At 43.5% G+C, this 13,716-nt stretch overlaps 2 protein-coding genes across 5 annotated transcripts in view; one reads left to right on the top strand and one right to left on the bottom strand.

Annotated features, from left to right (window-relative positions):
• The window catches only part of SPDYA (speedy/RINGO cell cycle regulator family member A), a 24,661-nt gene extending 10,992 nt beyond the window's left edge, over positions 1-13,669 (bottom strand). Inside the window, exons 1-3 of one of the 4 annotated variants that reach the window (XM_090134714.1) lie at positions 12,579-13,669; positions 2,550-2,729; positions 727-837 (exon numbers count right to left, since the gene is read on the bottom strand). The gene's annotated coding sequence lies outside the window, so the exon portion shown is untranslated. Of the gene's footprint in view, positions 1-726; positions 838-2,549; positions 2,730-5,155; positions 5,665-6,021; positions 6,154-12,578 lie in introns of those variants that run through there. The other 3 variants (XM_090134713.1, XM_090134711.1, XM_090134712.1) reach the window with 3 other exon arrangements.
• EPCAM (epithelial cell adhesion molecule) lies at positions 6,051-11,890 on the top strand. The gene is made up of 9 exons (XM_031598798.2): positions 6,051-6,186; positions 6,503-6,607; positions 7,117-7,357; positions 7,638-7,703; positions 8,820-8,883; positions 9,262-9,363; positions 9,523-9,714; positions 9,991-10,032; positions 10,518-11,890. The coding sequence occupies exons 1-9, from the start codon at positions 6,123-6,125 to the stop codon at positions 10,557-10,559; spliced, it is 918 nt and encodes a 305-aa protein (XP_031454658.1). The 5' UTR covers positions 6,051-6,122; the 3' UTR covers positions 10,560-11,890.
• Positions 13,670-13,716: the final 47 nt, after the last annotated feature.

Raw genomic sequence — 13,716 nt, 5'->3', positions numbered from 1 at the left:
GTTTCTTCATCCTGTGTTGTGCAAAGAGCCCTAATGAACCAGACTGCTCTGTACAGCCATGACCCAGAGCCATTTCTTCCAGCTGCAGAGCAGCAGGCTTCCCAAGATACAGGTGCAGGAGCAAGGAGCAGGTGTGTTGACCAAGCCCCAGAACTCCCAGCATATTGCACATGTGGAGACTACCCACATTTGCATTGGCAAATGCAAGCACTTCGGTCTGTAGGTATTCCCTCTTTCCGCTCAGGAAGAACAAGCAAACACCAGTCTTCAAAGATCCTACCAGTGAAAACATAGCTGAACCGATTCAACTTCCAGAGCTTTTACTTAAATAAAATAAAATGTTTATATAAAATCATGCCAACTGAAAATTTCCCATTCGCGTCTAGTGAACAGCAACATGCATGCACAGTCTCATTAATGTTAATATCTATGTGCACATTAATACACAATATTGTGACAGATATGGGCAACTTACTATCCAGTAAATAAATCTATCTTTTTATCTAGGGAAATAACACATATAACAAGTTTGGTGCCTTCAAAACAACACCCTAGTATTTTTCTGAAGGAAAATTTGTCATTACTTGAACTAACAGCTGGCTGCGTAGATGAGGAATAGGCAAGAGCCTTCAGAGTCTAGTTAGCTGGCTTATGATTCTGTAATTGGACAAACTCTGTAAATCTTTCTGATCTCGTGCCCCATTCCTAAGTTCAGCTTTAACTCACGGTTTACTGGTTGCATAATTCAGATCGCAAACTCTTTCAAACACAAGGTATCTATTTATACTGTTTTTATGCTGCTGAACACAATTGAATCTTTGTCCATGACCACAGCCCCTGTAATATGAAACAATAGTGGTAATTAAGAGAGTATAATTTCTCTATTGTCAAGAGACTTTATTTTGACAGCAGGGCACTCAGAAGACTATGACAGGATTAACCAACAGTAGCAGCAGTAATTTCTGAAGTAAGGAAAGAAATGTTTTCATATGCAAGTATTTTGCCTCCTATCCTCCCAGTACTGTGATGAAAGAAACAGCTTCAAGTTCAGTAGCAGAAAGGCAGAACTTAAAAGACTAAAAACAGGTGAATTACATTGTGAGCTGGAGAGCCTCAACATGTGTTTTTTTCACTGCCATCCAATGGTCCAGGCTCCAAAGGGTTAAATGAGACTTGCCACAGTTTGTTAAATATTGAATGCCCCTCCCTAGAAGCAATGGGCTCTATAATTACCCCCCTGTGCCAGGTCAAAAAAGCTCTGGTTTCCTTAATTCAGCAATCACAAGTTGTAAAAGTTTTCTCCCTCAGAACCTGAAGCAATAAAATGACTAACAAGGGCTGTAAATTAAAGTGCAAAGAAAAACAGATGGACTTTGGTAGCAGCTAATGCTAACCGAAACAGAAATAAGTAAATAAATACAGGACAAAGTAGGAAAGGAAAGGTGTTTCAACACAAAAGCCATTAATTTCAGTTTCACCACACAGTGTGAGCTATGGCACACCTAACTTCTTTACCCCTGTTCTGTGCGGCTCACAGTGCTTTGCTAAGTGGTGTTTGTGGGCTTAGATTTTTCTGCTCGTCTCATCGGTCTATTTGTTCACCTTTGCTTTGGGTATGACTACACATACGTGCTGCAGTGAGGCAAGACTGGGTGGGGATTTACAGCAGGTTCGCTGCTCCATGGAAACTGCCTGTGTGCTTGCTGTGACCCTGTTTTCTCTGAGGAATAGATGTTTTCTGTATACTGCCAGGTCCAACTCCGTCCATAGGCTGCTACTGTGCATTGGCTGAATGACATACCACAGATCTACTCTAGCTTGTCTTGTAGTGACCTGTGCACACTCAATCCAACACAAGGAGATTTAATAGCAGACACCTCCAGGTCACAAGGGAAGTACTGCCACCACACTGAGAAACAGGACAGCTATCTGCCTGCAGAACCATCTGTTTTGAATATGCTTGCCTCTCAGCTACAAAGTAGTCTGGATACAGACTTACTCCAGTTTTTACTTCTCATGCTGTGCATTTTAAGCAGCTTTGAATGCTGACAACAGATGTTCTAAATACTCTGTAGGTATAAGAGTCATGAAGATGTGTTTCCAGTGCAGTAAAGTGAGGGATGATGAGTCAGTTAGTAACCCCACCCACTGGGGCTAAGACCAAGCCCTAGAAGAAAGGTGAGGATGCCACGATGTATCAGACAGGTTGGTTTCTATAATCCTCAAAGATGCAAATAGAACACATGTTAATTACATGAGCATTTCTCTCCTGTGGTTGCACCCCGTCTAGTTTTAAGAACCTCTGAACCAACAGCTGCTTGCTTCAAACACTCTTACTTTCAGCCAAAGTTTGCAGCTTGATGGAGTACCAAGCTGCGGGCTTCTAAGATGAGAACAGGCTTTTGAGTGTTGCCACTGCCTCTGATCTAATTTCCATCTCCAGTGTGCATGACAACTCCAGCAAAACAAACAAACATGGTTACATTTATAAACTTTCAGGATTCAAAATGATCTAGAACCAAGGCAAAAATAAACATAATAGTACTTGCCTTTATGTAATGTTGTTCAAAAAAAAGTCAGTGTTGGTACAGTTATTCGAGCAGAAGCACGCATTGGTTTGTGAAGGTCTGGCATCTTCAGAAACACATAGTGGACACTACATATAATTTTCCAGTTTTGTCTCTTCCTATGGTCCTTTCAGGGCTTCATTCTATGTAGCCTTGAAGAGTCTGCAATAAAAAAAAAAGACAAAAAATAAAAAGAACACAAACATTATACAAGTATCATAATAGGAAGCATCTGAGTTAACAAAAAACTTGTCATTCTGGTGTCCAAAACTGTTTCTGCTTGTTCATCAGATTTAACCAATCATCACAAACTTTAAAAAATCGTTAATTTTGTAGGCAAACAGCAGCAGCACTGTTTTTTGTGCTTTGGCATAATACATGGCCTATGTGTTAGGGACAAACCTTTGGACCTTTGGTCATCCTCAGAAGAGCACGCCCAAAACTGGCTAGATTTGAAGCCTCTGAAAAATCTCAGTTAGAGCTAGATTGCCAAATACTCCAGCGAAACCTGTCATCCTCTCCCCACTCATCTCTCCATCTGTTGACCACAATACATGTCACAGCCCCACCTTCAGCATTTCCTGGTGCTTCAGGAGTGACTCACAGATTCTTGCAACTTTCCCTGAAAGCAGATTTTGTCCATTTACTGTGTCTGTGGAGTGTCACAAGCCCATTCACCCAAATCACTTGGTAAAGACCCAGGCTGGGTCCCATTATCACCCCAGTTCCTACTGGCTTCTGAAAGAATTGGATTTATCTCCTCAGACGTGATCCACAGTTCAGTGAAGTCAGTGGAAAATCTCCCAGTGGCCTCCACAGCTCTTGAAGTTTAGTTGGGAAGCGAACTAACTTTAGTCTCTAAATAGATCTGGCGATATAAATTGGAGAGCAAAAGCTGAAAGCACAGATCACGTAAGTTTGTCAAAAATGGGTTTACATGTTCCCCTAAGCATAGTGATCAAAACATTTTTGATGCATGATAGAACCAGTAAAGTGTTTGTAGCATTTAAATTGTAATAAGTCTGAGCTATAATTATGCCTTAATAAGTGTAAACCACAACTAGCCTACACTGTACTGCTTCATAAGCATTCAGCTATTTGATAAGAAGAGGTATCTCCAACTGCTGATGAAACTGTCCAATTTGTAAGCAGTGAGCAAGACCCTACCTTGAGAGCTGTACAGTGAGGAATGTTTCTTTAGAACAGACACTGAATAATGTAATGTATTTCTGACACCCCCCTCCCCCTCCAAACACTGACTGGGATGTCTGTAATTAAGGAATTTAAATACTTGCATTGTTTTACCATTTTAACCATGTGCCTTCTCCACTGGCTTGGATTCTATAGAGAAACTTCCCTCAAAATAAACTGGAAAGATACTAAAATTCATGCTATTGAGAATGGTTTTTCACTCCCAATGCTTTGTTGTGGAACAACATCATGGAGAGCAATTCCCTGTTTCTAAGATACTGAGCAATGTCGATACATACAAACAACTTCATTCTATTTGGAAAGCTGAGGAAATAAAGATAACGAAATCTGCATTCATTCTGCAAACTGGGGTGAAATTAAATGCTGTTCTACAGAAAGCAATACAGTGCACCTATCTTTTCACTGCAGTTACAGTAGGGCTTCCTACTGCTGATGGTTGAGCGAGCATGAAATGAGTCACCCCAAAAGACCAAAATACACTGAATCAGGCTTCCTCAGGCCACACAAATATCCTAAGTGTGTTCCATCTTCAGAGACTGAAAGTGGTGGCTTTGTACGCTGATAGCAAAGACCTGCCCAGAGTTTGGAGGCAGTTTGGAACTGTTCTTTTTTTGGGGGGGAGGGGGTAAAGGAAACCAACAACAATAAATTTAAATACAAAATGAAGTTTACAACCAGATGGGCTTTTCTGAGCCTATTGACCCTGCCCATCTTTAAGCAGAATGACATCATCTGACAGCAATACTGTGAAAATTCTATAGCTGAGATTTTCCAATCTTTCCAAGACTTCCCATTGCTAAGATGATGCTGTTAGTTCAAGTTGCTTAAAACTAGACTAGAAGAGTATTATTAAGCCACTCAAAACTCCAAGAAAAATCAATAAAATTCTGGAAGAGTCTCAAGCAGGCTGTACCAACCCCCTGAGAACACTCATTTAACTGAGAGCCATATGAGACAGCTCCTCTTTGATTTCAGCAAAGCCCTTTAGTCCACAGTGAATACAAAACCCAAGATGCAGCACAAACACAGCTGTGCAGAGACATGATCACGAAGATAGCTACCCTGTGCTTACTTTTCAAAACACACAAAAGTTCTAAACAGTTTCATTATCCGAGGTCTGCAGCTAAAAAGGAGTGGCAACGTGTTTGTACTGTACAGCCAGTGTAAACACAGGCAAGAGGAAGTTTCGACTGTCTTTGGAAATTTCATTGATTTCTCACAAATGCAGCACGTCATTCTGGTCTTCTCTTTCACTAAAACCACTTAGTTTCCAGGACACTGCTATACCTTTCTGAAAGATCCAGCTATTTGTTTTTTAATCGAAGAAACGAATACATTAAAAAAAATAATCAGAAAACGCTTTCAGTATTCCTTACCTATCTTTCGTTTTACACTTTGGCATCACTGTCATAGTTTGGAAAGCAATTCTAAAACCAGCAGCAGCAGCCTTTCCTGCCTGTCTTCCTCTACTCTCACACTGCCGACCATTCTGTGTTCTGTGAAGCAGACTGCATTTTCTGGATGAGATGAGGAAAGTGCAAACCCTGGTGCCAGAGCAGCCCCCTCCAGAGCAGGCCTAAAGCACGGCGACCTCGCATGGAGTTTACCGTACTGTTTTTGAAATACGTGTATAGAAGAAGATCCTTAAGAAAGCATTCTCTGTGTGCATTGGTGATCTAGTTGGGTTTTTTTCCTGTTTGGTATTTCCCGAGGGATTACCAGGATATCTGTTAAAGAGTTCAGTGTTTATGAAAAAGTTTACTGAATCTGAGCAACGTTGATCCCCAACTCCTCAGCCTGCGACGGCACGACCACAGAGGGGACCGCGAACACCCCTGAGCGCTGACAACAAGGCAGGGCAGGGCACGACGGCCACGAGATGAGGGCAGACCCAGTGACTCGCTCTGCCGCCCGCAGGGATGGCCGTCCCCTTCCGACACCCCCGAGCCGCGCAGTTTCACCCCCTCTCCCTCAGCACCGACCGCGCCTCGGGGCGCTCCCACCACCCGTCCCAGCTCGTTTCCCTGCTGGGCCGCCGGAAGAGGCTATATTTGGGCCGGGGAAGGGAAGGTAGGTGAGATCGGGTCCACCCTGCTCTTTCCAGTTTCGCCCAGGTGCGGGGGGAGGAGGAGGAGGCGGTTTAACAGCCCTCGCAGTCCGAGAGGCGGTGCCGCCGCCACCCCCCGCCCGTCCCAGGTGTAACCGGAGCCGGCAGGGCGCGGCGCACCACCACCTGCCCGACCTGTCGGGCGGCTCACACCGGGTCCCGCCGCGCACGCAGCGCTCGCTCTCCCCGGCCCGCTCCTCGGAAGCCTTTCCCCGGCCCCTCCGCGCCGCGAAGCCATGGAGCTGCTCCGCGGGGCCGCGCTCCTGCTGCTGCTCTGCGCCGCCGCCTGCGCTCAGGACTGTGAGTGCCCGCGTTCCGCCGCGCCGCGACCCCTCGCTCCCCGCGGAGCGGCCCCTGCGGCGCCACAAAATGGCGCCCCCCTCCGCCGGGCCGGGGGCGGCGGTGCCCGGCGGCCGTGCTTCCCTCTGCCGCCGGGGGCTGCGGCTCGGGGCGCCCGGCTTTGGCGGGTGGGCGATGGGCGGGAGGGGTCCCGGGGGGGAGCGGTGCTTCGGGAAAGGAGCCGTCGCGCTTCGGGGGCCGCGGGGCGGCTGCTCGGCCCTTCCCCTGCGGCCTCGCCCTCGGGAGCGCCGCGCTCACGGCCGCGCGTCTCTCGCAGCGTGCACCTGCACAAAGAACAAGCGCGTCACCAACTGCAGGATGGTCGACGGCGTCTGCAACTGCAATTCCATCGGCTCCAGCGTGTCCGTCAACTGCGAGACCCGTGAGTAAAGCCCGCTGCTTTGAACCCCCCGGCTGCGCTCGAGGGGAGGTGTAAAAACGGGCGGTGAGCTCCTGGCAGAGATAACGATAGAGAGGGCAGGATCATCGTTCTCCCAGGACTCCCACGGCAACCGGCTGGTGATGGAGCCTTTCTGATTGTGAGCGTGTGACTCGTGTGGCTGCTCTTTAACAGTTCATCCCTAATGGCGAGGGTGTCTCAAAGACTGATTCTTGGCTTCCTTCGAAGCACTCATCCCGGCTTCTCCCTCAAACCTAGAGCTTTTGTACCCAAACCTTGCTCTTAGTTTGAGGTAGCCTAGAGCTCTGAAGCATTTACTTTCAGATGCCCCCGCTGTGCTGACGTTGTGCACACCTACATCTTGGGTGCCTGCTCTTCCTTGTAATGGCGTCGGGTGCCGTCGCGTCTGTTGTAACCTTGTGCTTTCCCAGCCTGAGTTCCGAACGCTCGTGGTGTGGTGTTGTGTAACGTGACTTTCTGGTTATTTTTAGTGACTTCCAAGTGCCTGTTGATGAAAGCCGAAATGACAAACACGAAATCGGGCCGCCGTGAGAAACCCAAAGATGCGTTTCAAGATACTGATGGTCTTTACGATCCTGAATGTGAAAATAATGGTGTCTTCAAGGCAAAGCAGTGCAATGGAACCACCTGTTGGTGTGTGAACACAGCTGGCGTTAGAAGAACTGACAAACATGACACAGACCTGAAATGCAATCAATTAGTCAGGACGATGTAAGTCTTCTCAACAGGGTGTGCTGTAACCTGAAAACCTTCCTGTGTTTGGATCAGCCTTATGGGGGTTTATCGGTATGAATATTGCCCTAGGACTGAACATGGACCAATAAGTACTTGTCACTTTTTTCTCTGGAAACAGTGGGGAAGAGGGAAGATGTTTCTTTGGTTTTTTTTTTCCTCAGTGCATTTTCTTCCTCTCGTGGGATTAGAAACAGTAGAGTGCATTTTACATGCGTGTATTTTTAAGAATATTAACTGTATTTACATCCTACTTCAGGCGGATCATCATTGAAATGAAGCATACTGAGAGAAAAACTCCTCTGAACGCGCAGTCTTTAACAAAGTAAGTGATGATTTGAAGGTCTTGAGAAAATATCTGCATGTACTATCAGATATCTAATGTACTTCTAAACAACTGCGTGCTTAAAAGCATTGTCAAACGTGTGAGCTCATTTGTTTATGAGACATCTTGGATGTGACTTATTAAAGTCCTTAAAACTTCATTTGCAATGGAAATTAATCTTCTCTTGGAAACTGATTGCTCCTGGTAGAGGAAGAAGTAGAAGATAGGTAATAAGGAGAAACTGTCAAAAAAAAAAAATTAAACTGGCAGAGATGAGGGAGGAATTGTGAAGAAGCAGCAGGAGACAAAACAGGCCAGCTCTATTTTTTGGCTGAAGTAAAATCCTACCTTTTTGTCAAAGGTCATAAGGCAAGAGAAGTATTTGTAGCTGTGAAGTTTATTTTGCTTATTTTCTTGGAAAAAAAATCCTACTTGTACTGTATAGCTTCTTCTCCTGTGAATTCTCAAGACTGTTAGGTCATCTGCTTTTTGCCAGTACAGTAATTGTATATTTTTCCATAAGTGCAACTTCACTTTTGGGAATTAACAGAACTCTGTTGTGCTGGGTCTGGCTGTGTTGGAGTTAACTTTTTTCAAAGCAGAAGTGACTGAAACAGTAGCGATAAGCACCGGTGTTTGAGCTGTTGCTGATCAGTGCTTACATAGTGTCAAGGTCTTTGTCTCTCTGCTGCCCTGGTGAGTGTGCTGGGGATGGGCAGGTGACACATTTGAGGCAGCTGACCTGGATTGACCAGAGATACCCCAGATCATAAAATGTCGTATTTGGCAATAAATCAGGGTTGGGGGGGAGTGGTTCCAGAGTAGCTATTGCTTGGAGACTGGCTGGGGATTTTTTTTTTCCTCTCCTCCTTCCACCACTTCATTTAGTAAACTATCATGACCCGTAAAAGGTTTTTTCTTGTTACCTTGCCTTCTCTCCCATGCTGCTAGCAGGGAGAGGGGCTGGGCTGGAGCTTGTCTGCCAGCTAGGATCAACTTTTCACAAACACACTGCAGGAGGAAAAAAATCTTACTAGCCTTTCCTACTTTAGAAAAATAGTTCTGTATAATTGTACTTTGCTTTTAACAACAGCTATGGTTTTAATATCCTTGCAGACTTCTTAAGGATACAATCACCAGTCGTTACATGCTGGATGGACGCTATATAACTAGTGTTGTGGTAAGAAGCACATAATTTTTAGTGAAATATTCACAACAAAAAAAAATGTTGATTACTTTGAAAATGTGAACGTGCTACAGTATGTTGTCGTAGGCGTTCAAAATAATATTGCTTACTGAGCACTAGTGAATAGCTGTATCTGAAATTAAATATTGGGAAGTTGCATGTCTGCCTGCTTAGTCTATATATAGAATTATTTTTCACCAAAAACATGGAATTGGAATTATACTATAAAAACTTTGCTTGAGAAGTACCATAAAATTGATTTAGAATGTAATCTCACAAGTTGGATCACATTTTATTATATTTTGCTATGTATTTAATAGTTGGATCTAAATTAGTCCTTTTTTAATGGTGTGGGTTGTTTTTTTTTTTCAGTATGAAAATCCCTCTGTTACTATTGATTTGAAGCAAAATTCCTCAGAAAAATCCTCTGGAGATGTGGATATAGCTGATGTGGCCTACTACTTTGAAAAAGATGTAAGTGCCATGGGTAAAGTCTTCGAAAGACTGAGTGTGTATTGCATTATGTTCAGTAGCCTTACTGTGTGCTGGTTAATGCAAGATAAATTGTTGGAATGCCTGGGTGATGTCTATTGCCAGCTGAACAAGCAAGTCTCTTTTGCTGTCTGTCCCTAGGTAAAAGGTGATCCCATCTTTCTTAACACGCTAAACATGAGTATCGATAATGAAGCACTGACGTTTGAGAATGTGATGGTCTACTATGTTGATGAAGTACCACCGGAGTTTTCCATGAAGTCTCTGACTGCTGGTGTTATTGCTGTCATTGTTATCGTAGTACTAGCAGTAGTTGCTGGAATTATTGGCCTGGTAAGTTCTAAAAAGCTGTCAGAATAATAGTGAAATCTGGGAAATAATGCACCAGGGTAATGGGACTCTCAAAAGAAGGTTTTCCTTTGTAAACTATGATGCTTGATATTGTTTTTGAGACTGGAGAGTAGAGAAGAGGTGATGGACAGATGCACCATTATGACTCAAGGGTGTTGTATGGAAAGTGAAGTGTTGGGAAAAAGCACATTTAGGTCTTCACTTGAAATCAAACTTCGCAAAATCAAACTTCGCAATTAACCTGTCCTTTCCTTACAGGTTCTCTCGAGAAGGAGGAAAGGGAAGTACGTGAAAGCAGAGGTAATTTTTGTTGATGTTATCTGGGGAAATTGTGCAGGTTAGCTAGAATCCAAACTTGATCAGGAGTTCTGATGGGTTAAAAGCTTGCATTAGGTGCTGCAGATATTTTCAAGTAGAGTATAAAAGCACTGAAATTCTGTAACCACGCTTTCATCTCTGTAGTCCACCGTGTATTTTCTGCAGTAGCTTCAGAGGCAATTGGCGATTTGCATTTCCTAGGATTTAGGCGGGTGGCAGTACTGGAGTCAAGTACCGCTTTACATATCTGTAGCAAAGGCTGTGCAATCCACAGGAAGCACTGTTAGTCCTGTCTTATTACAAACGTCATTCCTTGAGGTATTTGCATGAGCCTTGCAGTTCTTACTGAATGGAATGATGCCATGGTATGTTGCTTCAGCTCCAAGTGCAGAGTATTTATATAGGAATCCAAATGTTGTAACTGAATAGCCAAGCTGACGGTGCTCTCTTTCCCCACTCATCCCCAGATGAAGGAAATGAATGAAATGCATAGAGGACTGAACGCATAACTGAAATCAGCTGAAGACAGAGTGTGATTCAGATGAGAAAACAACAGAAACATGGGAGGCACGGATCTTAACTCTTGAAAGATTTTTTTCTGAAGGGGAGTCAGTTGTGCTCGCTTAATCATTGTTAAAACAAAGCCTAGACCAAAACGAAGCCTAGACCGGCAACCATGATCCTTCTTTTGTTATTTGTTGAGAGTTAAATGCCCCACTTTTATTCTAGTCCAACTATCACTCCCTGATTTTTGTAATGAGATGTGCTGACAACTGCTGCTACTAGGCTTCCGGAGCATAAATGTTTAAATAGTTCTTTTAGTCCTGTGGGAGGTTTTTTTAAAAATGATGATCTTTATAGCCATGTCATAATGACAATTTGGCTTTTGTATAACGGAACATGGCTTTGTTTTTATGGCAACTTGTACATATTTGAACTAGCTGTAACTTTTTTTTATGACAAAACAATAAAACTTTTGAAACGGGCTTCTCATTCTTTCATGTTGGAATGGAATGGTGATCTGTGAACTATTGTACTGCCAACTTCAATAGTTTAGTACTTCAAGTAGTAGCATAGGTGAAAATATTCTAGAAATCTAAAGAAAAGTTTGTATTAGCTATCTACTCTTGTAGTAACCCGATTATTTCCTTCATACTGAAATGTATGCTTTATTTTCAACTCTTAACACGTAACAAGAGTAAAATAGTAATATGGGTTGTTTGTAGGAAAAAAAATATGCTGTGAGAACAGCTATTTGAGGAATATATAGACTACTCCTTCAAATTGGTACATAAGTATTTATTATAAAACGTTTAATCACTGGTAGGTTTGGAAATGGATAGACTTGGTATTTGCTTCCAGAGTGCCAGAAGAGCTCTTAAACCATAATTTCCATAGATAGCCATTGTGAGGTTGTTACAAAGTTAAACTGTTTTTGCTTTTATTACTGTTTACTGTCACAGAGGCTGACCAAATCTGGCAAACTATCTACCTCCCAGAAATTAGTGTGAAGAAGTTTGTTTTGGCAGTCAGTAATGCATATAATGTATACTGACAGGTAAATGTGTGTAGTCCATTTAGCATCTGAATTATAAAGGAGACGCTGTAACTCCTGTTGCCAAAGAAATAATGAGATACAAGATAAGGAACTGAATGACAAATCTGATTACTAATGTAGTTTGTTTTGATTCCCCCTCCCTAAAACAGGAAAAGTATGCTAAACTAGTGTGAGATTGCTACCTATGTGCTGTGTTTATAAATGGGAGACATACCCTATGTGTCTCCAAAATAAAATAGGAAAGTTGCTGGGCTGTGTTGACCCTACTTATGATGTCATAGGTCACCAGCATACCTTCTGCTTTTAAATAATGCATTAGCTATCATAAGGTTATGTTACTGTGCTGGATGTTGACGCTTGTGCTTGTTACTAGCAGTGTCTACTCCTTTGGTTCTTCTGACTTGTGGTGCTGTGAACTTAGCTGTCTATGTACGAAATCTGGGTAAGTGGAGGCACTCGTGTCAGTTGCTCTGTTGAACTGCTGCTCCTGCCAAGTACAAAAATCCCACTGTAGGGAATTTGCTGGAATACCTTGCAGCCTTTCATTTGTACTTGTCACTGACAACTCTTGTATTGGCAGCAGGACTGTTCTATATACCCTTTCTGCCTTGGTGTGCAGTCGAGCTGCTGAGCTATGCTAAATCTCATGTAATTCTATAAGCTGTTAAATGATGTCTGGTTTTCAATAAGGTTGCCTATATTGTTGAGTTAATATTAGGCTGTTGTACTAGTCACAAAATTTACTGGTGATAGATTGATATATCCTGATTATATTTGAATACTAATTAATTGTTGGTAAGACAGGATTTTTTTTTTCTTTTGAGTGGTTAAGGGGCATCTATTTCCTTAACTGAAAACAAAAATCAATTTTTCTGTGTATGCTAGTTGTGCATAAGAAGGATACTAAGTTAATGAAGGTTTAGATTAGCACCCATTTCCTATCTACTGTGCATTTAACAGTTACACCCACCTTCTCATTCCCATCTTCCTGCAATTTCAAAGAAGTGTTCTGCAAGCAACAGCATGATGAAGTAACCACAGCTCATAACAGGTTGATGGTCTGTATCTAGACCTGTGCTGATCAATCAGGGCGGCAAACAGAAGAGAGAAATGGCAAAAGCTCAGCAGGAAAGGCGATTGATCCAGTGAAATGTTCAGCAGCTCTCACAGCAGAACAGGCTTTTGTGGACTGCGCTCACCACAAAGAATGTTAGCGGCAGGTTTGGGTAGTGGCTTTCTGTAAGTGGGAGATTACAATTCAGTAGAGTTGCCTTGAGCAAACTGCTGCAGGAGGAGTAACCAGCCCCGGAGTGAGAATAAACTTTAACAGGCAGCGATTACACTTAACAGGCATTTATCTCTTTTGAAGGTGATGATGAGGTCCCTTGAGCCCACCTCTTCTCCAAATGTTCATAAAAGGATGCTTATTTACTTCTTATGCTTTCATCTGCTTTAGTTGTAGTTATCAGTGAGTACAAAGAGAAGTAGTCCGATCTATTTTAGTCAGACCTGGCTTTAACACCTTGCTATGCATGCCCTACAGCAGGCTAGGTGTTTGAATGGTAGTTATTTAAGCCTAATTCTTCAACAGGAGCACAGCCTCCAGCAAATGATTTTGGTGAACAGGAATATCAGGGGAGGTGGTTTAAAATAAGGTCTGGGAAAGTATGCTTGTTGGTACTGACAGTAAGTCCTACTGCCCCTCCACAAAGGTGCTTTAGGAGATAACAGGAAGATTCAAGCTATTAAAAGCTGTAAAGCTTCTGCTAACCCTACATGGAGCCTCTTCCTAAGGCCAGCAGCCTGAGTGAGTGCTATGTTCCACCCTCTTCATGACAAGGATCAGCCATGTTCCTTCAGCGAGTGCAACGGCAAAAGGGCTTTGAAGACATTTTCTGGACAGTGACAGGAACGCATTTAGCAGCAGACAGAAGCACTGCCACCGCGTTTATAGCTGAAAGTGGCTCTCCCACTGTCTCGTTAATTGAAACGCAGCAGCCGCCTGTACTACAACCAGGCGGGACGGGAGGACACACGGCAATCCCCGCTAGGCGCCCCGCCCGCCCAGGGAGCCGCGCGACGGCCGTCCCCTCAGCACCGCCCCGCTC

Source organism: Phasianus colchicus, chromosome 2 (genome assembly GCF_987193195.1).
Source record: "Phasianus colchicus chromosome 2, bPhaCol1.hap1.1, whole genome shotgun sequence".
Taxonomy (NCBI): domain Eukaryota; kingdom Metazoa; phylum Chordata; class Aves; order Galliformes; family Phasianidae; genus Phasianus; species Phasianus colchicus.
This window is presented reverse-complemented; position numbering and strand designations above follow the sequence as displayed.